The sequence below is a fragment of the Trichosurus vulpecula genome, chromosome 8, assembly GCF_011100635.1.
Source record: "Trichosurus vulpecula isolate mTriVul1 chromosome 8, mTriVul1.pri, whole genome shotgun sequence".
Classification (NCBI taxonomy): domain Eukaryota; kingdom Metazoa; phylum Chordata; class Mammalia; order Diprotodontia; family Phalangeridae; genus Trichosurus; species Trichosurus vulpecula.
This window is the reverse complement of record NC_050580.1, coordinates 196678290-196704228: the sequence shown is the minus strand read 5'-3', so window position 1 is coordinate 196704228 and position 25939 is coordinate 196678290. Positions and strand designations below refer to the sequence as shown.

The following is a 25939-nucleotide window of genomic DNA, read 5'->3' as shown; positions in this document are numbered from 1 at the left end:
GAGGTGGATAATGGGCGTAATCCAGGATTGGGGCTTGGCATGAAGTGATTGTTGAAAGGACTGGGAAGCAAGGGCCTGGACAGTAGAAGACAACATAGGGCTAAATTGATTCACCAGGGGCAAGAGAGTTAGGCTTTAACTTTGACCTCTTTGCATCATATGCCTAAGTGGAGTCTGTGTATCAAAGGATGTGGGCATTTAGCATAATTCTAATTTGCTTCCCAGAATGGTTGGACCAGTTCACAGTTTCATCGACTTGTATTAGGGTACCTGTCTTTCCACAGCCCTCCAATGTTAACTATTTCCATCTTTTGTCATCTCTACCAATTTGTTGAATGAGAGGTAGAATCTCAGAGTTGCTTTAACATTTCTCATCATTGGTACAGTGGACAGAACACCAGACCCGGAGTTAGGAAGGCCTGAGTTCAAACTCGGTCTCAGACACTTACTAGTTCGGGGACTCTAGACTAGTCACTTGATCTAAGCCTGTTTTCTTATCTGTAATATGGGGATAATAACAGCACCTACCTCAGTGTTGCTGTGAGGCTCAAATAAGAGAAAACGTTGCAAATCTTAAAGTGCGATAGAAATGCTGGTATTATTATCGTTATTAGGAGCAATTTTTACATGTTCACTCATTTCCAACTCTTCGTGACCCCATTTAGAGTTTTCTTGGCAAAGATACTACACTGGTTTACCATTTCCTTCTCCAGCTTATTTTCTAGATGAGCAACTGAGGCAAACAGGGTTAAATGACTCTCCCAGAGTCACAGAGTTGGTAAGTGTCTGAAGACACATTTGAACTCAGGTCTTCCTGACTCCAGTCCTGGCATTCTATGCACTGTGCCACCTAGCTGCCCTTTCATATGGCTAATAGTTAGTGGTTCTTCTTTCAAGGACTATTTGTTCATCTCCTTTAACCACTTATCTATTAGAAAAGCTCTTGGTCATGTATCTGTATTAATTCCCTGTATATCTTAGTATTATCAGAGACATTTGATACAGAGTTATTTTTTGTAATCAATGACTTCCCTTTTTATTGATTGACAGCACTGCACTAATTTTGTTGCACTGAATTTCTGAGAAGTGTCAGATTATTGGGCATTGGAACAAGGGGAAAAGCTTCATGGAGGAGGTGAAAGTTTAACTGGACTTTGAAAGGTAAGCAAGATATGAACAAGAGGACATTATCTGGGGACCATTAGAAGCAAAGGAATGCAAGCAGAAATGAGTACGCTATATATGGAGGACAATTCAAGGACTCAGAACACAGGGTCTGTGTTCTAGAGTGGTGTGAGACAAAGTTGGAGGAACATGGGAGGCTCAGAGGGGCCCACTTACTCCTTGATATGTCACTATAGCTCTTTGAGTTGGAAAGTAACATTTGAATAAAATTAATCTGTAAAAGTAACACTGATATATGGAAAGGTGCTTTTTAGCCTGGGAGGATGCTCGAGATTAACCCTCCTGGGTTAATTTAGGGGAGAACTATCTTTGCTCCCCTCAAGCCAATTTCTAGACCAAAAAAGCCCTCAGCTGCCATTCAGGGTTTTGTTTCACTTATCCCAGAGTGGGTGTGATATAACTTCAGAGTGCACAATACATACATGTGGCAGAATTCCTGCAGCACCCCAGCTGTCTAAGGCCATGACTCCCTTCAGTGGTGTGGCCTGGGACAGGCACAGGTGGGAACAAATCCCACAGAGCTGTGCCCACCCGTCCCTCTATCTAAAGCCTGCTCCACCTGGCACAGGAAGGAGAGAGGGCTCATTGTGTTACATTGCTTGGCACAGTGCCATCCCAAATCACGACTCTGTGATACCAAAAACATTAAGCAATGATGGCAATTTGCTATTTCTAGGTTATTTGCTTTAAGGAAAAGCACCAGTTTCTGATACAATGAAATCAAAGCTATCATGCCCAAAAAATTAAAAAGAAAAGAAAATGTGAAATATCATCATGAGCCTTCATCAACTGGTTGTACTGTGACCAATGAATGGTCTCTTTGAGCCGGGAAAGTCAATCAGATTGCGGCACAAGCCAGGCAGGAGTGCAGTGCAGTTATGGAGAGCTCTTGATGTCCTCTAAGATCGGTTCTCTTTGAACTTTCCTTCAAAGGCTATGAATGTCCTGCTTCTCTGGTTACTTGACATGGATCTCCCAATCAGCACCAACATTCAATGAAAGGTTTTCCAGGTAAAGCCCAGCTGTTTTGGAGAAGTAGGTAAAAGCCACCTGCTTCTCTGTCCTGTCTAAATTTCAAGAGAACAAAAAAAAGTCTCTATCAGGCCTTGGTGGGGAAAATGTCTTCTCTGAAGCTTACATTGAGGAGTAGCAGTGACAGAACCGTCTCATTTAATAGGTGGAGTGCTCCATTCAGGAGAATCTTGGGTCACACCAGCTTTGTCCAGGGATCTCAAAGAACTTTTAGGATATCAAATCTAGCCCACAGTTTTGAATATGAACTTGGTTGGAAAGAAACTGGGACATGGATATAGGGAATTTATGTGAGAAACTCAGTGAGCAAGACAGAAATCAAACCTTGACTTGCAGGTCTATGCCTGTCAACAAGATCTATTAAAAAAAAGGGCAGTGAGGGATAGCGGACATAGTGCTGGGCTTGGAGTGAGATGCCCCATGTCTGAATCCTGGCTCTGCCACTTTATACCTGTGACTTTGGGCATGCCACTTAATCTTTCTATGCCTCAGTTTCTTCATCTGTAAAAGAAGGGGGCTGGATTAGATGACCTCTAAGATCCCTTCCAACTCTGTGACTCTATAATTAGGATTCACCCACGACTCACAATATCTAACTGTAAGAAACTTGGGATGGAGTTTAAAAATTATTTCCAGAAAAATTATGATATAACTTTTAAACCCCAAGGATTTGATAGTGGATACATATCTACAGATTAAAAATAAAATAATCTGTTGGTCAAGAAGACCAACGGGAGTATGAAGTGAAGGTAGAAGACCAGTAGATTTGGTCTCCATTAGCATACGGATGAATGGGGAGGACTGGTCTCCAGGGACTTGTCATTTTATACATGCCCAAACACTATGATGTCTGCAGAAAAGATGGCACAGTAGGGAATGGCCCATTTTCTTACCAGAAGATGTGGCAGTCACAGAGGAGGGCTGCTTATTGATGCCCAGGATCAGGACTTTTTCCACTACACACTCGCTGTGGTAGTGACCACTTTCATCTGCACAGCTAGAAGAAGTAGATACGGTTAACCTCAGATGAAGGAACGGAATGGGGATTGGGGAAAGGAGCTAAAAAAAATCCCACGTATTTGTCACCAGGTTAGTACTTCCAGGAAGGAGTCTCTATGACTGCCTGAAGCTGACATGTATCTCCCCTCACATCTGCCCCTCCAAGCTGGATAAATAATAATCCAGGTGGCATTTTTAATTGAGATGAACAAAGATAAAAAATAACTTCAAATGCACAGGCCTGAATACCCAAGCTTCTAACTGCAGTGACTTTCCCCCCCTTTATTGTGGTCATCGATCATTTTGTGGGAAGTCCCTGAGGGTCAAATGGGACAAGACTTCAGTGAACCCCAGATCTAACACTTTTTTTAATAGGAAAGGGAAAATATATGGCAGGAAATGTTGGATAAAAAACCCCATACAAGGCCTTTGGTGGTCTTTTTTAAAAAATGGTATTCTCAGGGGCAGCTACATGGCACGGTGAGCAGAGCACCGGCCCTGGAGTCAGGAGGACATGAGTTCAAATATGGCCTCAGACACTTGACATACTTACTAGCTGTGTGATCTTGGGCAAGTCACTTAACCCCAATTGCCCTGCCTTCCCCCTCCAAAAAAAAACAGCTTAAAAAAAATGGTATTCTCTATACATTAGCTGTACATTATGAAGCAGCTAAAATGTGTATTATAACATCTTTAAAATACACAGCTCTCTTCAGCTGTCATTACCTGGAGGACAAAACACCATCACAGAATAAGAACTTCCTATGAAGGAAATGCTTTTGATGGAGGTATTGGAATGAATGCCCATCATCAAGGTAGAGTTCGCCTCTTGCAGAACCCTGGAAAAAGAACATTTACCAAACCTGGTTAGCCATCATTTTCTAGGCAGAACAGATAACTGAGAAGAGAGCAAAGCTCGTTCACTCCCACAAATGTTTGCTGAGTTCATAACAGTGAGATCTTAGACAATGATGCAATATGTGGAAAGATACCACTCATTCACCTCAGTGACAGGCACCACTGGCATCTGTTAGAAGGAATGGAGTTCACTGAAGTAAATGCTTGTGTTGGTCTCTGTTGTGGAAGACCTAGTACATACATGAGACATTCTGACAATCGGGTACCACACAAGGTATGCAAAGACCTCTTAGCATAAGGGTCATCAACCACATGCTGGAGCAATGTTGGGGTAGTAAAGAGAATGCTAAACTTAGAATCACAAAGATCTGGGTTTGAATCTTTCCTGTGGCACTTAGTAGCTGTGTAATCCTGAGCAAGGTGGCCCCAGACACTCACTAGCTATGTGACCCTGGGCAAGTCACTTAATCCTGTTCGCCTCAGTTTCCTCATCTGAAAATGAGCTGGAGAAGGAAATGGCAGACCACTCCAGTATCTTTGCCAAGAAGACCACAAATGGGGTCTTGAAGAGTCAAACATGACTGAAATAAATGAACAACAATCTTGGGCAACTGACCTCACCTGTATGTGCTTCAGGCAATTTTCTAGGCCATATCTATTTAAGTCAAAGATAGGTTGCAATCTTCATTAGTGAAAGGGGCTCCCTACATTGATAGAATCACGGATCCTGGGGGGTGGAGCCAAGATGGCGGCTGGAAAGCAGGGACTTGTGTGAGCTCCCCACCAGGTACCTCCAAAAACCTATAAAAATGGCTCTGAACAAATTCTAGAACTGCAGAACCCACAAAATAGCAGAGGGAAGCAGGGATCCAGCCCAGGACAGCCTGGATGGTGGCTGGATGAGGTCTATCGCTCACGGAGTGGAGCCCAGTGTGGGCGGCAGCAAGACAAACCAGACCAGGAGCTGGGTGGAACAGGCCCTAGCACCCTGAATCAGTGAGCTGTGGCAGTTACCAGACTTCTCAAACCACAAACACCAAAGACAACAGAGTAGGTTAGTGGGAAAAGCTGCTGGGACAGAGTGAAAAGAGTTCGTGGTTCAGCCACCACCCCGGGGGAAGCGGGGGTGGTGCAGCTACAGAACTACAGCTGCAGTTGCTTCCAGCCCCAGGCCCACCTGGTGGGAGGAATTAAGTGGCTGATCAGAGCAGGAGTACAGAGCCTGCTTAAGGTTTGCGTCAGGTCCAGGCTGGTGGTTCTTGGGGAAGGAGGAGTGCTGATGTGGCAGAGCTGGCTGTATAGAAATAGTTCTGAAATCAATGGCGCATCCTCTCAAGCTTGGAACAAAGTACTCTTTACTCTACAACCACTCATACCCTGCTGAAAAACTCAAGGGTCAAGTAAGTTGGCTGGGAACATGGCCAGGCAGCGAAAATGCACTCAGATTCAGTCTCAGACTTTGGAATCTTTCTTTGGTGACAAAGAAGACCAAAACATACAGCCAGAAGAAGTCAACAAAGTCAAAGAGCCTACATCAAAAACCTCCAAGAAAAACATGAACTGGTCTCAGGCCATGGAAGAGCTCAAAAAGGATTTGGAAAAGCAAGTTAGAGAAGTAGAGGAAAAATTGGGAAGAGAAATGAGAAGGATGCAGGAAAACCATGAAAAACAAGTCAATGACTTGCTAAAGGAGACCCAAAAAAATACTGAAAAATACACTGAAGAAAACACCACCTTAAAAAATAGACTAACTCAAATGGCAAAAGAGCTCCAAAAAGCCAATGAGGAGAAGAATGCCTTGAAAGGCAGAATTAGCCAAATGGAAAAGGAGGTCCAAAAGACCACTGAAGAAAATACTCCCTTAAAAATTAGGATAGGACAAGTGGAAGCTAGTGACTTTATGAGAAATCAAGAGATTATAAAACAGAACCAAAGGAATGAAAAAGTGGAAGACAATGTGAAATCTCATTGGAAAAACCACTGACCTGGAAAATTGATCCAGGAGAGATAATTTTAAAATTATTGAACTACCTGAAAGCCATGATCAAAAAAAGAGCCTAGATATCATCTTTCAAGAAATTATCAAGGAGAAATGCCCTGATATTCTAGAGTCAGAGGGTCAAATAGAAATTGAAAGAATCCACAGATTGCCTCCTCAAAAAATCCCAAAAAGAAAACTCCTAGGAATATTGTCGCCAAATTCCAGAGCTCCCAGGTCAAGGAGAAAATACTGCAAGCAGCCAGAAAGAAACAATTTGAGTATTGTGGAAACACAATTAGGATAACACAAGATCTAGCAGCTTCTACATTAAGGGATTGAAGGGCTTGGAATATGATATTCCACAGGTCCATGGAGCTAGGATTAAAACCAAGAATCACCTACCCAGCAAAACTGAGTATCATGCTCCAAAGCAAAATATGGATTTTCAATAAAATAGAGGACTTTCAAGCTTTCTCAGTGAAAAGACCAGAGCTGAATAGAAAATCTGACTTTCAAACACAAGAATCAAGAGAAGCATGAAAAGGTAAACAAGAAAGAGAAATCATAAGGGACCTACTAAAGTTGAACTGTTTTGTTTACATTCCTACATGGAAAGATGATGTGTATGGTTCATGAGACCTCAGTGTCATAGTAGCTGAAAGGAATATGCATATATATGTGTATATATATATATGTATAGACAGAGGGCACCGGGTGAGTTGAATATGAAGGGATGATATCTAAAAAAATAAAATCAAATTAAGGGACAGGAGAGAATATATTGAGAGAGGGAGAAAGGGAGAGATAGAATGGGGTAAATTATCTTGCATACAAGTGGCAAGAAAAAGCAGTTCTGTAGGAAGGGAAGAGGGGGCAGGTGAGGAAGAATGAGTAAATCTTGCTGTCATCGGATTTGACCTGAGGAGGGAATACCATACACACTCAGTTGGGTATCTTACCCCACAGGAAAGAAGGAGGAAGAAGATAAAAAAAGGGGGATGATAGAAGGGAGGGCAGATAGGGGGAGGAATCAAAAACAAACACTTTCGAAAAGGGACAGGGTCAAGGGAGAAAATTCAATAAAGGGGGATAGGTTAGGAAGGAGCAACACATAATTAATCTTTCACATCATGAGTATTGTGGAAGGGTTTTACATAATGATAAGCATGTGGCCTATGTTGAAATGCTTGCCTTCTTAGGGAGGGTGGGCAGGGAGGGAAGAGGGGAGAGAATTTGGAACTCAAAGTTTTAAAAACAGACGTTCAAAAACAAAAACAAAAATTTTTGCATGCAACTAGGAAGTAAGATACACAGGCAATGGGGTGCAGAAATTTATCTTGCCCTACAAGAGAAGAAGGGAAAGGGGGATGGGAGGGGAGTGGGGTGACAGAAGGTAGGGCTGACTGGGGAATGGGGCAACCATCTTGGAGTGGGGGGGAGGGTAGAAATGGGGATAAAATTTGTAATTCAAACTCTTTTGAAAATCAATGCTGAAAACTAAATATATTAAATAAATTAAATAAAATAAAAAAAACCAATGGAAGGCAAATGCAAGATCATCATCAAAAACCACATGCATTTGTTGAAAATAAATTTTATTGAACTATGAAAAAAAAAAAGAAAAAAAAGAAAAGATAAAGAAAAAAAAAAGAATCACAGATCCTTCATGTATTCATAAGGCATAGGGTTGGACAGCCAGGATCAGGCTGTGGAAATGCCCTGTGCTGTACCACTAAAACCTGGGTCAACTTTATGGTGACTCTGAGTTGTCCCTAAGTGGCTGTGAACCCTTATGGTCTTCTCTACTGCCAACCCAGTTATTCTATGATGCCATACAGCCCACTGAAGTCTCTGCATGTATAACCAATGCTGCAATGAGAAACACTAAGGATTTCCAAGATTCCCCTCGAGGATATCTTTTCAAATTGTCAGATATCCAGTCAGAACAATACTGCAAAGACCAGAATAAGGAGGTTGAATCAATTGATCTTTAAGGTCCCTTTCAAATCTATCCCTATGACTCTATAATCTTATAATTAGGATTCACCCACAACTCACAATATCTAACTGTAATAAACCTGGGAGACAGTTTAGAATTTATTTCCAAAAAAATTATGATGTAACTTTCAAATTCTGGGGATTTGATAGTGGACGCTGAACACCTTAATAACAGCAACGATGGTAATTCAGAACAGGAAGTAAAAAGTTCATTTTTAGGCCTAAGTTAGAAGCTTCCTTGCTCTGGGGATTTCATGGGTGGGAGTTGCACACTTTTACATGCTTTATACCACAAACCTAGAAGGCTTTCATCAGAAGAGGCAGAGAAATAACCAAATCGAGATGTGTGAAGGAAATAATTCTTAAATACCTTGGTGTCCAGAGCGACACGGAGTTCATATGGAAGATGGGTCATCCACCCCGTGGATCTCCCTACAGCAGTCTTCATTGGTACCACACTTCCACCTCGCTGAAACACTGGTATCTATAAAGTACAGAAATTTCAGGGAAGGAGAATTAACATAAGAAAATCTCAAAGTGGAACTATTAGATATTTTGGCAATGAATATCCATGCCAATGCAAACTTAGGGGCACAAATAATCTGTGAACACAGTTTCTGAATATGGTGGTGGGGTTGACGATGAAACGTAGATATAAAAACACAGGTATGGGTTTAAAGAGAATTTTTTTTCATTTATTGGGGGAAAACAATTGCTTGTCACCTGTACCTGTTTCTCCCCTGATATCTAAGTAATGAACTCCATTCTGTTTCATATTGTTGTTTTTTTCCCTCTGTAAGGCAGTTTCTTTAAGATTCCTTTTATAGAATAGTCTAAATATGTTTATTGCCACATTTCACAAAAATGAATTTTTTTACATACTTCCTAATTATTTTGTCCAGAAAATCATGTTGGTTTAAAAAACAAAATACACACTTTTAAACACATTTTTGTGTGTTTAAAACACCCAAAACATCCAGCACCAAATATTCACCACAAAGCAGCTATCATGTTAATGGGATATGAAGATCTTTCTGGCCCATTAACAGGCCTATATGACCTGCTGTGAACTCTGGCCCAGCTGTGATACATCCTGAGTCACAGAGCCCATTGCAGGAGGAGCTTGCTTAGGGGAGGACTGCTTGTAGGAAGGGCTTTCACACTTTTTGGTACCAAGTTAATTAGGCACTGAGTCATGAGAGTTGTGATGCCTTCTGGCTCTGAGAAGTGTATTTTGAGTTGGTATTTTGCTTTGGGGGTTCGCTTATGAGAAAGATCTTGTGATTTCCTGGTTGAGATTCTGAGTAGCCATATGTTCAGAGCTCCCTGACTACTCAGATGTAAAGGCTCTCTCAGTCCAGTGAAGTATGTAAAGTGTATAGCAATATTGCTTTGATCAGGCAGTTAGAGCCCTGTCTGTTGGTCTTTATACTAATTTCTCTGCTTGTATTTTCTCTGTTTTTATTTTCTCTGCTTGTTTTCTCCACATTTGGGGTGCTGACTTTTCCCCTGAACTAGTGAATGTAATTAAAGTAATTGTTGACCCATTTTTGAAATCTTTCCTAGAAAAGCAGATCTAAGAACGTGTGCTAGCAGGCCATCCTGAGTATGCTATGCTGCTTGCCATTATAGTAGCATACCATGAGGGACTCTTTAAAAAAAACTTTTGGAGATGAGCTTTCTTTAAACACTGTTCAAACTAATATGCTCTTCTTCACTTTATAAATCTGTTTCCTGCCCCTTAAGATGACTATGGGGAGTGTCTATAGAATGTGACTTTGGGCAGATTAATTCCCCCTCTCTGAAGAGGGACTGATAAATTCAAAGTATAGGTCCAGCTCTAATAGTCTAGGAACCTTTGGTAGTCATATATGTAGGAGTTTTTGCAATGATGTTCATTTTTTTTGATAATGTTAAACATGAATGCCTATCTATTTATCTCCATTCTACTCAGGTCCTTATTTTTGTTGCTATTAAACAGTTTTTTTTTAGTTATTTGGTAAAAAGTTAATGAATGAAGTTCATTCAATTCCAGAAACACTTACTGAGTGCCCAACAGTAGGATCTCAGACAACAATGTGGTCTGTGGAAAGGTGCCACTCATTCACCTCAGTGACAGATCCCACTGGTATCTATTAGAAGGGATGAAGGTATCTGAGGTAACTACTTGTGTTGTAAAGTAAAAGTCAATGCGTCATCGTTAGTATACTTTAAATAGCACTTAAAATTACAGATAGACCCATCACTGAAGTATTTCTTTGAGGCCTTGCGTTCCCACTAAATATTTATATTCCATGACATGGTCCTATGGAAGAAAATGCTAGGTCGCACACCAGGCCAACTATTTCTTCTGTTTTCGGTGCTGCTTCATTCATATGACTCAAATATTTAAATGTGTGTAAAGAAGTTACATGTGAGAGACAAGAGACAGGAGACTGACCATGCCATATGAGGAAAGGTTGATGGAACTGAGATGCTCAGGGAGAAAGATTGTCTGAAGCCTGTCATATGAATGAGAGGTTCAACATTCTGCTTATCCCTAGAGGACAGAGCAAAGAGAAAAGCCCCAAAGTTGCAGAGAGGCAAACTTTGGCTTGAAATATAAGGTAAGGGGCAGCTAGGTGGCGTAGTGAGTGGAGCACCAGTCCTGGAGTCAGGAGGACCTGAGTTCAAATCCGGTCTCAGACACTTGGCACACTTACTAGCTGTGTGACCTTCGGCAAGTCACTTAACCCCAATTGCCCTGCCTTCCCTCATACAAAAAAAAAAAAAAGAAATATAAGGGAAAAAAAAACCCATCTTGTCCCAAAGTGGAATAATTATGAGGCAGTAGATTCTTCCATCGTTAAGGGTCTTCAAGTCAAGGCTAGATGACCATTGTCAGTAATGTAGAATGTTATAGAGAGGATGACTATTCAAACATATATACTGCATCAGATGAGGTAGAGAAAAACTAATATTATACTATTATATTAATATCTAATTATTAAATTGTGATCTATCCTTTTCCTCCTATTTTTGTTAAGGCTCCACTCCTGAAAAGTTAGTCTCTGAAGGGCATGACCAGTAATATGATTACTCCTAACCCCCAAGGTATCTGCTGTTTAACTAGCTTGGGTGAGGCCCCACCCAAATGGGAACCTGGCTTTTGTTTATCCCAAAGGCATAAGCTAGAATGGGCTGGTTCTCACTACCAAGAGTTACCAAGAGCCACTTGTGTGACCTTGGTCCCTTCATTAGAGTCTGAAGTTACCTGGTTCATGAAGGAGAAAACTAGCCAGAGCGATCAGGATGGAAATAGCTTCCCTGGCCCAGTTTGCTAGAGGCTGCTGGTCTCATGATAAATCCACACTGTCGGCAGGAGGAGCTGAAGATTTTCTAGCCCACCTCCTCGTTAAACCACCCATCATGTGTGTAAATGTGTATACCCACCTTTCAGGGTTGAGTTTTACCTGTCAGGGGAGTTTACTGTCAGAAGGAACACACCTGATTTAAGGTATTTCAGAGTTTGCCTTTCTCATTTTTGGTTACCAAGGAAACCAGTGACCATCTGTTTATTGGTTATTGGCTAGCCTAGTTAATAATTGAATTATTAATACCCAGAAACTCTGTCTCTACTCACAACAGGTTCCTCTCAGTCCTAGTGCTTTGTGTGTGATTCTGCACTAAAATGGAATTTGTTACTAGACAGCAGTCTAAACATAACTTACCTTTTCCAAGGCTGTGGGGACCTTCAGAGTACGTGCTCCCTCCCAATGAACAAACGTCCGAAAGTCATACCAGACCTGAACAGGAATAGATCATCCAAAGGCATATTAACAAGAGGGTTCAGATTATCCTTAAACAATAAACTTCAGTTCATCTAAAATCCAAGTAACTAGAAAGTTCAAATAACGGATTGGTTTTCATGGGTAGACATTAAGGAGGATGTGTGCTGCCACAAAGACCTTAAAAGAGCAAAAGTTTAAGTATGGAATGGGGCTGGTTAGCCTGCTGACTAAGCTGATATAAAAGCCTAATATTTCCCAGCCCATGAGGGGCAGTATAAGGGAGAGAAGGGCAGAAAGGGAGAGGAATGAGGAAGGAGAGAAAAAGAAATCAAGGAAGAAGGAAAACTGGAAGAAGGGGAACAGATGTCAGTGGTGCTAAATGGAAGGACAATGACTGGATAAGGAAGGGAAAAACAAATTTTAAAAAGAAACTTAGGAAGAATACGTATCAATATATAATTATATATGTGTGTTGTTCAGTTGTTTCAGTCGTGTCCAACTCTTCATGACTCCATTTGGGGTTTTCCTGGTAAAGATTCTGGAGTAGTTTCCCATTTCCTTCTCTAGCTCATTTTACTGTTAAGGAAACTGAGGCAAAAAGGGTTAAGAGGCAAAATTTGAACTCAGGTATTGACGACTCTAGGCCAGGTGCTCTGTCCACTGTACTACCCAGCTGCCCGATATATGCATGTATATGTTAGAATATTGTTGTAACACACAGTGGAATTTAAAAATAAGGTGGCTGTGTCTTGGACCCCATCCATGGGCCTCCTGAAGTTAATTACCAAAGTACCAAGAGAACCTCATGAGGTAATTTCACAGAACAGAACTTGAAGAGTGAGAAACTTGGAGTCAGAAAGTTTGAATCCTGCTTTAGACACTTACTAGCCGTATGACTCTGGACAAGTCATTTAATCTCTCTTGGCCTCAATTTCCTCATATCTAAAATGTGAATAGTAATAGCATCTACCTCACAGGTGTCCTGTGAACTTCAAATGAGATAATGTATCTAAAGTGCCTTGGGAGACTTGGGCTGGAGCAGGGAATGGCAAACCCCTCCAGTATCTTTGCCAAGAAAACCCCGCATAGGGTCACGGAGAGCTGGACACGACTGAAACAACTGAACAAGAACAGTATGTGCGTATATTACATACATGTGAATCCAGAGGCTAATCTGTGCCACACTGATGTCTATTCTACCCTCAGTTTCTTGCAGACCTTCTAATGGCTTGCTGAACAAAAGCCCTGAATGAACATCAACTTGCTTATCGACCCTAGAAAGCACATTTTAAGGTTTGGAGATTGGCTCCCTGAGAGTTAAGGGTTAATACATGTATTTAGGCCATGGACAGACAATGGTATATTAAAAACATGTGCTACTTTTGCGTATTTGTGCTATCGTGCTCTCTGTCCAAATGTTCCCCAAAGCTACGACTCTATAAATGATGGCCAGCTGTCAGATAACTTATTACAAGGGGGAGAGAAGAGAAAGCATTTATATAGTCCTACTATGTGCCAGGTGCTGGGCTAAGCCTTTACAAATACTGTTGTGCTTGATTCTCACAACAACTTGTGAGGGAAGTGCTGTTATCATCCTCATTTTTACAGCACAGGAAACTGAGGCAAACAGAGGCTAAGTGACTTGCCCAGAGTCACACAGCCAGAACGTGTCTAAGGCTAGATTTGACCTTAGGTCTTGCTGACTCCAGGCCCAGTGTTCTATCCACTGCACCACCTAGCCATCCACCTGGGAAGATTCCACTGGGAAGGTCAATGATGAGTCATTGGGAAGTGATGGTGGTGTAAAATGGGAAAAGGACAACAATTAATTTTTTTTTCTTTAAAGCATGAAGGACATACATGACATGGGATTAACTTATTTTTCTTACCTCTTCAGACCCAGGCAAAAACACATCAACCATTGTGACCTTTGCTTTTGTGATTGGGTGTATTAGCAAAGCACTTCCTTAAAAAAAAAAAAAAAAAAGGAATGGAAAATAAATTAAACTAGTTTTCTTATAAGAAGTCTGAAAACCCCTTTTCTAATCTTTCAAGGTTTAAGGACTAGTGTCCTGAAGATGTGTTTGTAGATACAGGGAGGCTCAGTGCTTCAGTAAAGATATTAGCATATGTCATTCCTACTGAGTCCAACTGTCTCCACCAGCAGAACACTCTCAGAGAGTTTGGCAGGCACTGGGAGGCACTCCTTCAGCCCCCTGTAGTATCACTGAGTATATTGCCTCTATAGGTGCATTTGTAAGGATCTTGCTAGAGTGGGCGTGGATCTGGAAATTAATCCTAAAATTGGATTTCACAATCCAATACGGTTTAACTAATCCTAATTAATTTTTATCCTAAATATTAATTACTCCTATTTATTAATCCTAATTAATTAACCCTAAATTGGATTTCACAATCCAATAGGGTTGATAAAGCAAGATTGAACTGCAAAAATGGGTCTTTTGGGAATATGCTACCCTCGGGACCCAATGCTAATCTGAGTGACATCAGGAAATAGTGGTGGTGTTTTTGAGTTGTTTCAGTCATGTCCAACTCTTGGTGACCCCAATTGGGGTTCTCTTGGCAGAGATAATGGAGTGATTTGCCATTCCCTTCTCCAGCTCATTTTACAGATGAGGAAACTAAGGCAGACAAAATGAAGTGACTAGCCCAGGGTCACAGGCTGGATCTGAACTTAGGAAGAGGAGTCTTCCTAACTCCAGGTCTCCACTCTATCCACTGTGCCACCTAGCTGCCCCCAAATAGTGTTAAGATCTTGCTAAGAAGTTAAGTACTAAAAATATCGTAGTGGGATGCCTTTTATTTTTCCCTGTACTTAAACATCTTTTGAGTACTCTAATTTCAGAAACCTTAATGATAAGTTTCCTGGTTTATTATAAGAAAGCACAAAGAATATTCAGCTCACCTAACATGTATTCATTTTCCACACCAAAAGTTTCCAATTCCTTTGGAAATTCCACCCAGAGGGGCCTGGGAAAAAGGAAAAGTTTCATTTCTTTTCTTTTTCCTTATTCATATAAGCATTCACATTCATTTAAATACATACACACACACACACACACACACCACACAACTTCTGACAGACTTTTTTTTTAGCTGCAACCAATAAACAGAAAATTGGAAAAAAAAAAACCCCAAGATTTTAGGATTCAAGATTCTAAGAGCAGTTGATATAATTCAACAGTGTCTTATGTAATAAAAGGAAGTCTCAGTCTAAATATTCCAGTATGACAGAATTCTAGTATCTATAAATTTTCTTTCTCCTTTCCACTAATATTTACCTATTTTTGAATTAGGTAGAACAAGTGAAAATTTTAGCAAAAACCAAAACTATAAACAGTGTGCCTAGTTAGGTCACTGATAATCACTGCCATCACTGACATGACACTGGTGGATTATATTGGCAAAGGGGTCTGGAAACATTTTTTTAAAAAGCCTCAGTTCAATTTTTGTCCAGAGTTACTTGGGAGATGATTAAGCTGATTAAAAAAAAGGCCAAAACTGTGGCTTCCACTTGAGTATGACTTTTTATCAAAGATGTACATCTCATCTAGTTAATTTCCCAGTCTAAAATTACATGCTCTTTTACTATGGGATGCTACTGTAGGCTTGAGGTATGCATATACTTTTATTTTTTAAATTCAGGAAATTGTTTCTCTTTCTTCTTATTGGAAGAAAAAAAATGGACCAAAAAACTTCACTCCAAACCAGAGGCTTTGAAAGTGTCCAACAGAGGAGTGTGCTTAAAACACAAGGCTCTAAAAGTTCAGTTCAATAATATGTGAACTAAAGAAATTTGTAGAGTCGCTTTCTCTTTTAGAAATCTCTATTTCCTTTTTTAAAAAATCAAATAATAAAATTTTAATCACAAAGCCACAGGGACTTGTTTTTGTTCTTTACTTGCTACACATTCCTCACAATGCCTTGCACAGTGAGTGTGCCCACAATAAATCTTTGCTGACTGGTTGCTTGATTAAACACATGACTTTCCTTCATATGCTTTCTCTTTAAAGTATTATGTAATTACTCTTGCCCCTATCCCTAAAATGATATTTTGTCATTTGCTGGGGAGTAGGACATCTCAGTTGGATGAATCCTTTTTACCTCATGACCGGTTCAGAAGCCACATGTGCATGGTAGAACAAAGAATACCAATAAGGCAGGAGGGCATATCGCTCTTTGATGGCTTCTCTGATGAGCTTGGTATGTTCCTCTCCAAATAACCAAGGTTCACGCCGCTTAGTGTCCATGGTGGCATGGCCTCGGAAGAAGGGCTGGTAGGCTCCGGCTTGGTACCAGCGTACCAGTAACTCTGGCTCTGGATCACCAATGAACCCACCTACATCAGCTGGTTGTTAAAAAGAAAGGCCAAATGGAACTTATTCCAGTAATAATACATCAGTAAAATAAGACCTTGAAGAGCGTCAAAGAAAAAAAAGGGTTATGTCTTCATCCATAAAGATCAAGATAACAGAGTAATTAGGTGCCTAAGGCTCCAAAGACAGGAGAGTTCATACTGAGAGACCCAATTTGTTTCAGAATCCAGTGGTATATTCTGGTCACAGGGATAGAATTACAATGGAAGAAAAGAAGCACATTATTTCACTGTGAGACCAAGTGTTCTATTTTTCTTTGAGGTCAGTACCTACCAGAAGTCACAACCGTAAAAAGTCTACCAGATGTGATCAGAAAATCACTATAGATAACTGATTTGATTTAAAAGCAAAAGCTAGACCAGATTGGCTGGACAGGTGAGGCCGATATATAATCTGTCCAGATTTTAAAGATTATAGGATCTTATTGGGCTTCATAGGGAATTGAACACTGCTCTCTGAGTTTCAGAAAAAATAAACTTTGAGTATCTGCCTAGATGAAAGGGATGGGGGGAACAAAGAAAAGCCACGCTGTGGTTCTTTCTCTGGAAGCTTTGTATTCTTCTCCATTTCTGACGGTGTACATTGTTCTGGAGTTTCTCTGCACCATTCCTTCCCTACTTTCTTTCTTCTCTCTAGTCAGCTGCCCTTTTTTCTTTCGCTCACCCCCACAAAAGCCCAAAGCAGCTGACAGGCAGAGATTTATAGTCAATGTGGAGGAAAATGCCTCAGTTTCTTTGTTTCCCATCACTGTTAGTCCCAGGTATCAGATTCTTTCTCACCTCCACAAAAAGGGATACCAGTAACGCTGAGAGTCAACAACATTGGGATGGAAATTTGCAGGTAACCCCACTCTGATACATTGTCTCCTGTCCATACTGCACCTGAGACATAAGCAACATGGTATAAAAAGAATGTGGTAATTAGAGGAATATAACACCAAGCTACATTCAGTGTATAACACCTAAGTTCCTTATTTGGAACAGATAAACTAGGCACCACTTAAAAGTGTTATATCTATCTCAGAATGTGCAAAAATATTTTTGTACACTTGAAAATACTTTGAAATACAGCTTACAAAAAAAATAAAAAAATACAGCTTACTTTGTTAAAAATGATTATTTAATGTTGCTTTCAGTAGCATTTAAAAACAAAATAAGATAAAGTGTCACATAATAGATCAGATTTGAGATATATATGCAGGAGGATCTATTTAGGGAAGTAACTAACATAGTTAAGAAAGGGTTTTTGGAGGCAGATTGGGCAGCATTGAAATGAGCCACAAGGGGAAAATCTGACTCCAAGAGACCTATATAACTCCAGTAGTTTTTTCCATTCTTATCCTGGTGAATTTACAGTATTTGGGTAACTAATTTTTTTCTTCTATTATGAGTATTTTAGGATAGCCTGGGGGCAAGAAAAATTACTTGGACAAGCTGCTTCTTTGCTTTTTCAATTTTCTCTGCAATTTTCTATGATCTGGAGCTACATAATCATCACACTAAGGAGAATATTTATATACTTAAATATTCATGAACAGAAACTCAACATCATCACATTCATTTGGAAAAGAAGGGTTACAAACAAGTTTTTGTTTTTAAGGAATCACCCAGTTATTTTGTCAGCAAAGTCTCTCTGAATAATGTCTATACATCATAAAATGGACTAAATAAAATCCTTTCTTTAATATCCTCCTGGGGGATTATATCAAACTTGATGATCTCCTTATGTGAAGCACTGAAGAACAAGCAGCCTTTCAGTCAGGGGTGGGGAACCTATGGCCTTGAGGCCACGTGTGGCCTTCTAGGTCCTTGAGTTCAGCCTTTTGATTGAGTCCAAGTTTTACAGAACAAATCCTTTTATTAAGGGGATTTGTTCTGTGAAGTTTGGATTTAGTCAAAAGGCCACACTCGAGGAGGCCTCAAGGCTGCAGGTTCCCCACCCCTGAATTAAGTCCTCAGATGACTTGGTAACGAATCTTCTTAAGTGAAAACAGGTTTGGAAATGCTTTTAAGATTTTTTTTTTTGGAGGGGGGAAGGCATGGCAGTTGGTATTAAGTGACTTGCCCAAGGTCATAGCTAGTAAGTGTGTCAAGTGTCTGAAGCCGGATTTGAACTCAGGTCCTCCTAACTCCAGGGCCGGTGCTCTACTCACTATACCTCCTGGCTGCCCCACTTTCAAAATTTCCTATGTGATTCTTTCAGAATTCACCTATCAGCTCCTCCCACTTTTAGGTCACCTTTCTCATCTCCGCTAAAATTCTTTCCATGGGAAATTTCTAGGCAGGAATTATAATCTCTTTTTGGGAGTTGGTTACACCTAGAACTGTGAGTGGTGGTTTTCAGGGGGATAGTGGGAGAGCTTTGTTTCTCCATTGTGCTGAGGGTGCTTTGCTTCGGGTGAGAGGTTCCTCAGGCTCAGACACCCAGCCCCCAGCTATTTTGCAGGCTTAAAATAGACCTTCTGCTACTGGGCAAGGTCAGTGAGATCTATATCTGCTGCTGCTACCAAACTGGGTTCTGCTATAGACCCCGTTTAGAAGATCCTGACTCCAGGCAGGAGCTAGGTCTATTTTAAACTATAGGGCTCAGTGCAACAGCTGGGCAAGGAAAGCAAAGTCTGCTAAAAGTACAACTTCCCTAGTTCCAGAAATCTAAGAGGCAGCTCTGATGTAAAAGATGACCACCCTGGCAATGGAAAACATCCTGAAATTAACAAACTAAATAATTAAATACCTACTCACTTCCCTAGCTGCTACTTTTACACATCAGGCAGGATTAAGTAACCACATATTTCTAAGACTGGTGTTAATCCACCTTAGATGGCTGAAATATATTTTAGAAAGCATCATCTCAGGGTATGCTGACAAAGGGCTTTTTAAAAAGATAGCATTATGTGCTACGCAAATAAACAGGACAGAAGAAAACCAGAGCAATGATTCTGCCTTTCTGGGTCTGGAAAAAGAAGCCAGCTCTTACCATACTTCTGTGATCCAGCAAAGAAAGAACGTGACAACACAAAGGGTCTCTCCTCCCCTTTAGACCTCTGGATCAGTCCCTCAGCTGTAGCCATTTGCTGAAAAGTCAAAGGAGAAAAACTAGCAAAGAGGTTTCCTAATTCTAGAAGAGTGAGTGTTGTTTTTGCCAAGAAAGCTTCACTCATTTAGTTAATTTAATTTTTATTTTACTCCCTGGGTGAAAAAAAACATTGCTGTGCATAACAGCAGCAAATAGGTCAAAGGTAAGGAAAATAAACCTCCGAGCTTAGCATAGTGCCTGGCACACAGTAGGCACTTAATAAATGTTGACTGAATTGAATTAAATTGAATATGAGAAATACTACAGTAAATGTAGGTAGATCCGGATAACAAGTGATTTTTTTTTCAACTTTAGCAAGTGTCCACAATTAAGCAGTTGTTATGAAATGATGAAAAGAGTTTATACTCTCCTTTAAGAAACCTATGATCAAAATGTTTTATGTGTAGTAAGAAATGCTGATGCTTTATTGCTATTATTAACATATTTATGTAGGGCTTTATTCACAAAAACCCTTTGCAGTAGATAGTGTTGACCACTATTATCCCCATTTTACAGGTGAAGAACCTGAGTATGACATGCCAGCTGTCGCACGACTACTTGAACCCAAGTTTCTTGACTCTGAATCTAATATTCTTTCCATTATACCCTGGATGCTTCTCTCAAAATGAGAGCGGGATCAAAAATAGCCCTAGACTAAATTTCATTAAGTCCACACCAATGGAATTGTCTGCTTTGCTAATTAAAATTGCTTACTCTTAGCTCTTTTAATGAATTTGTATTTTTGATTCTTTAAAAAGGTGGAGGAAACCTTCCACGCTTCTTTTCAAATATACCCATGACATATGCCTTGCTTTTTGGACTGACCGTGATACTACCATGCCACCTTGTGGCTGCAAACCTAAGCTACAGAATCAGCTTTTTGGAGATTAAAGTCAACAGGTATTTATTAAGTGCCTACTATGTGCCAGGTACCGTGCTAAGCACTGAGGATACAAAGAAAAGGCAAAACAAAATAAAATTAAATTTAAAAAACCCAAACAACCCAGTCTCCAGTCTCCAGGAGCTCACACAAACACGATAAATACAGGACAAATCGGGCAACTAACGTGATGCAGTGGATAGAGTGCTGGACAGACTCATCTTCCTCAGTTCAAATATGGCTTTAGACACTAACTGGCTCTGGCACCCTGGGCAAGGTACTTAATCCTGTCTGCCTCAGTTTCCTCATCTGTAAAATGAGCTGGAGAAGGAAATGGCAAACCACTCCAGGATCTTTGCAAAAAAACCCAAACAAACCCAAATGGGGTCGTGAAGAGTCAGACACCACTAAAACAACTCAACGACGACGAAACAGGATAAATTAGAGATCATCAATAGAAGGAAGGCATTAAGATTAAGGAGGACTGGGAAAGGCTTCTTGCAGAAGGTGGGGCTTTAGTTGAGACTTGAAGGGAGCCAGGGAAGCCAAGAGGCAAAGATGAGGAGCTGGAGAGGTCCAGGGATGGGGGGCATGTTGCCAATGAAAACACTCAAAGTCAGGAGATGGAGTGTCTTGTGTGAGGAAGAGCAAGGAGGCCAGTGTCACTGAATCACAAAACCTATGCAGAGGAGTAAGATGTAGGAACATTGGAAAGGAGGCAGTTACAAGGTGAAGAATCTTCCGATGAAAAGCAGTGTTCCTTCTTCTCTTTTGTATATCCTACCTGGTAAAAGCCATATATGTTGTGGAGGTCTCTATGTTCCCAGTTGCCATAGTGAACAGCATTCTTCTCCATGGTCTGCTCTGGCCCTCTAAAGACAGAGGGCTCATTCATATCATTCCATACAAAGAGGATGTCAGTAGAACCCTAGGAAGTAATAGTCACAGCCACGAAAACACTGAGAGTGATGGTGATGGAGTTGGAGATAAAAAGCAATGATATAGAAGGTTTAGTGCTTATAAAATTGAAACTTACAACACTTTCATTTTACTGCTCATCTTCAGATAAATCCTTAATTGCAGGGGTTTCCTAACCCTTTTTGTGTCATGGATCCCCTTGGGCAGTCTGGTGGAGCCTACACATCCCTTCTCAGAATAATTGTTTAAAAAAATTCACAACTGAAGGAAATGCTAAGTTTCAATTAGAGGCTAATAAAAATAAAGTTGCAAAATTTTTTTTCCAATTCAAGTTCAGAGACCCCCTGAAATCTATAGATCCCCAGTTAAGAACCCCTGCTCTACTGGAAAAATTATATTCTAGGCTAAATTATGTCTTCCACATGCTTAGCTGTTAGTGTAATCAAAAGCTATCTAGCTATGGCCATTTTAGAAGGAGACAGCCTCATGCTATTAGACATAAAATATTGCATATTCTTGAGTAAAGCTCAAAACACCTGAGTAAACTCATTGTCAGTTCATATTGTTTTTTGTTTTTCCTGACCCCCAACCATATCTCTTTGCTTGCCCTCTTCGTTTCTGTTCTTTTTTAAAAATATTTTATTTTTCCCCAATGACATGTAAAAATAATTTTTAACATTCTTTTTCTGTTTTGAGTTCTAAAGTCTATCCTTCTTCTCCTCTCTCTCCTCCCGGAGACAGTAGGCAATGTGATAAATGTGATATAGGTTATACATGTGCAATCATGTAAAATATATTTCCATATTAGTCATTTTGTAGAAGACCAGAACCAGAGAGAGAGAGAAAGTGAAAGTCCGTAGTTAGACTTATCGGTTCTTTCTCTGGAGGCAGATAGAATTTTTTCATCACGAGTCCTTTGGGATTGTTGTCTTGGAGCACTGTATTACTGAGAATAGCTAAGTCATTCACAGTTGTTCATTGCACAATATTGCTGTTACTGTGTACAATGCTCTCCTGGTTCTCCTCACTTCAATTTGCATCAGTTCATGTAAGTCTTTTCAGGTTTTTCTGAAATCATCTTGCTTGTCATTTCTTATAACACAACAGTATTCCACTACAACCATATAACACAACTTGTTCAGCCATTCCCCAACTGATGAGCATCACTTCAATTTCCAATTCTTAGCCAGCACAAAAAGAGCTCCTATAAATACCCTTGTACATAAGTCTCTGTTTTTGCTTCTTGCTTTGACCCTCTTTCTCTTGCGAGCACCACTTTTCACCTATGGGTTCTCAGCTCAGCAATCCATGTTTTGGTTATTAACTCTGATTTATTGCACCATGGAACCTGCTCAGCCCGAGTCTATGGCTGGGCTGAGACGAAATGAACCTCAATGATGTACTTGTTGTGCATTTCCATTCAATTCAATAAACACTTAACTAGGCACCCACTATGAGCTAGCACTATGGTAGGCCCTGGGAGATATAAAGCTGAAAAATGACAGAATCTCTGACCTCAGGTAACTTATTATTTAATGAGTGGAGGTAAAGTAGGATGGGGATACGACATTACCTATGTGATATTGATAAAATTACTTAACCTCTCTGGGTCTCAGTTTCCTCAGCTGCAAAATGAAGGGATTGGACTAGATAATTTCTATGGTCCCTTCTAGCTAAGTCCTATAAACATGCACAAAAATTAGTATGACATCGGGTAAGATGTAATAAGACTAGAGTAGAAATTAAGACATGTACGTTATCTACCAATATTATTGCTCAAGAATCTACTATATGACGTCAGTAACTAGGGAGGGAGAAAAGGGAATAAAAACTTACTTGATATTCAGAGAAGGCAAGAAGGCCTGAATACCATTCTCGTACCTTGGGGTTTGTGAAATCTAAGTAAGAAGAGGCCCCTGTAGGAAGAGAACATCAAGTAGGATGCTAAGAACAACAGTCATTACTCCAAGGAGGACACAGGCTGAGAGGTACTTGGGAAAAGCCCTTTGATAGAGCCCTCCTATACCATAGGTCAAAGCATTCATGCACAGAGAGAATTTTTGGTGGGAAGCAAACATTACTGAAGTGAATGTTGGATCTCAGTGATAATCCCTGGGCTCTGGGGGCTCTATACCTCTAGGAGAGCATTATCAAATAGTGGGTATTCTAGGCAAGTGACACCTAGATGCATTTAGGTATAGAAAGGTAGTGCAGTATGGTGTGGGGCAGGTGGGATGGCTCAGTAGACAGAGCACCAGGCCCGGAGTCAGGAGGACCTGAGTTCAAATCTAGCCTCAGACACTTACTAGCTGTGTAATCCTAGACAAGTCATTTAACCCTGTTTACCTTTGTTTTCTCATCTGTAAAATGGGCTGGAGAAGAAAATGGCAAACCACTCCAGTATCTTTGCCAAGGAAAACCCCAAATAGGGTCACCAAGAGTTGGACATGACTAAAGTGTGGTGAATAGAGTACTAGGTTTACAGTCAGAAAGACCCAAGCTTGAATGCTGCCTTAGACCTTAGTTTTAAGAGCCTAAGTAAATCAGTTATCACATTTATTTGTGTATATTATGTAATACATTATGTAATAAGTATTTATCGTATGTAAAATGGGGATAATGGTATTTGTAGTATTTATCTGACAGGTTTTTTTCACAGATCAAATGAGATAAAGTATGTAAAGTGATTTGCAAAACTTAAAGTATTATATACATGTCAGCTATTGGGGCAGCTAGGTGGCACCATGAGTAGAGCACCGGCCCTGGAGTGAGGAGGACCTGAATTCAAATCCGGCCTCAGACGCTTGACACATTTACTAGCTATGTGACCTCGGGCAAGTCACTTAACCCCAATTGCCCATCCTTCCCTCTTGCAAAAACAAATGGCAGCTATTATTATCTTGTTCAATGGAGTTCAGACATTAACAGTTCTGGGACAAGTCACTCTCCGGGCACTATTCCTTTATATTTAATGTGGTATTAATAAGATAACTGCTTTTGTAGTTGAATAAAAGTATTATGATGTCAGCTCATCTTCTGTAGGCTCATGGAAAGTACCCTCACTCTAGTAGCAGATAGGGTGATAGAGAGGATATAGATCTTGTCCTGTTTCTTTTGTTGCTGTTAGGTCGTGTCCAACTCTTGGTGACCTCATTTGGGGTTTTCTTGACAGAGATACTAGAGTGGTTTGCCATTTTCTTCTCCACCTCGTTTTACAGATGAGGAACTGAAGCAACTAGGGTTAAGTGACTTGCCCAAGGTCACACTGCTAGTAAGTATCTGAAGCCAGATTTGAACTTTGGTCCTGCTGACTCCAGGCCCAGGGCTCTATCTACTACACCATCCTATTTCTACATGATTTAATTAGTATTATTTTGGGAAGTCTCTATCCCTCTGAGCCCATTTCCTATCTGTAAAATTAAAGAGTTAGACTTGATGGCCCTTCCAGACCTGTGATCCCGTGATCCCATGACCTCACTCTTCCCATCTTTATGATTTGTATTATTATTGTTCTGTTACAATGGTCAGTAACATTGGGTGAAAAATTAGAGTAATAGACAAATAAAATGTTAACTTACCAGGCCAACATATACCCTCAAAGTCTCCACCTTTGTTATTTTTCACAAAGTAGCCCTTGTCTTTTGCCTGAGAATACAGTGAGTACATGGGATCCACCTTAATATGAGGATCAGAAATGACCACAACCTGTTGACACAAAAAGATTTGAATATCTGGTCAATATTAGACACGTCATGTTTATAAATGGGGACTGAGGAGTTTACCAGCACCTCGGGTTTCTGGGCTTATTGGCTTGTGTCTTCTCACAAGAACTTTTGTAAATGTGTTATACTGGGATAGAAGGTTTCAAAACCAGAAGCTGGCTGCTTTTGAGCTTAGCAGGAAGTGGTTACTGAATTGTGTCTTTCACATGCTTCTGGGAATTGAAACTAACAAAGAAACAGACCAGTCTACACAGAGTGGTTTTTGTTCACTGTTTCTGCTTATTTAACATTGTTCTCTGGCAGTCTGGTGGAACCTATGGACTCATTCTGAGAATGTCTGTTGCCTGCATATGTAATGAAAGGAAACACAAAGTTTCAGTTAAAGGTTAGGGAAAATAAAGATGCAATTTTTTTCTTATCTATATTCACTGATTGTCTGAAATCTATCCACAGACCCCCAAATCTACCCATTGTTAAAAAAAATGGTTAAAACTATCCCAAGTTAAGAAACCCTGGTCTAGGGGACTGCTCTTGGATTCTCCTCTAATACAATAATGTGGCACAGCCCACTCATCAATCATTTGTGACCAATTATTTACACAGCAATTACTGTATTAAAAGCTAGTACAAGTGGTGAAGGAGTACAAAAAGGGAGGGTCCCTGTCTTCTATGATCTTCTGGGGAGATACAATGCACACAACCCAAGTTAAGAAAGTTTTATAAAGCAAAAACCAACAAATTCAATTGAACAAACACTTATCTATTGTGTTTGAATTAATTATACCATGATCTGCTGCAAGTCATGTTTTGTATTATTTCCATAAAATGTATAATATTTCATAGTCTATACCAGGGGTGGGGAACCTGCAGCCTCAAGGCCACGTGTGTCCCTCTAGGTCCTCGAGTGCAGCCCTTCGACTGAATCCAAACTTCACAGAACAAATCCCCTTAATAAAAGGATTTGTTCTGTAAAACTTGGACTAAGTCAAAAGGCTGCACTCAAGGACCTAGAAGGCCACATGTGGCCTTAAGGCTGAAGGTTACCCAACCCTGGTATAGACTATATGTAGGCAACTGATCGACTGCAATATGACTTTTACTTCTTTTTTTTCCTTTACCCCTCA

General features: G+C 40.3%; 1 protein-coding gene across 1 annotated transcript in view; it reads right to left on the bottom strand.

Annotated features, from left to right (window-relative positions):
- Positions 1-816: 816 nt before the first annotated feature.
- Positions 817-25939, bottom strand: part of GANC (glucosidase alpha, neutral C) — a 58485-nt gene continuing 33362 nt past the window's right edge. Inside the window, exons 13-25 of the mRNA XM_036737029.1 lie at positions 24672-24798; positions 22930-23009; positions 20960-21103; positions 19197-19293; positions 17000-17101; positions 15949-16192; positions 14750-14814; positions 13713-13789; positions 11764-11838; positions 8424-8537; positions 3943-4055; positions 3111-3214; positions 817-2252 (exon numbers count right to left, since the gene is read on the bottom strand). Of these exons, the coding sequence (XP_036592924.1) occupies positions 2143-2252; positions 3111-3214; positions 3943-4055; positions 8424-8537; positions 11764-11838; positions 13713-13789; positions 14750-14814; positions 15949-16192; positions 17000-17101; positions 19197-19293; positions 20960-21103; positions 22930-23009; positions 24672-24798 (1452 nt within the window). The 3' untranslated portion in view covers positions 817-2142. The remainder of the gene's footprint in view (positions 2253-3110; positions 3215-3942; positions 4056-8423; positions 8538-11763; positions 11839-13712; positions 13790-14749; positions 14815-15948; positions 16193-16999; positions 17102-19196; positions 19294-20959; positions 21104-22929; positions 23010-24671; positions 24799-25939) is intronic.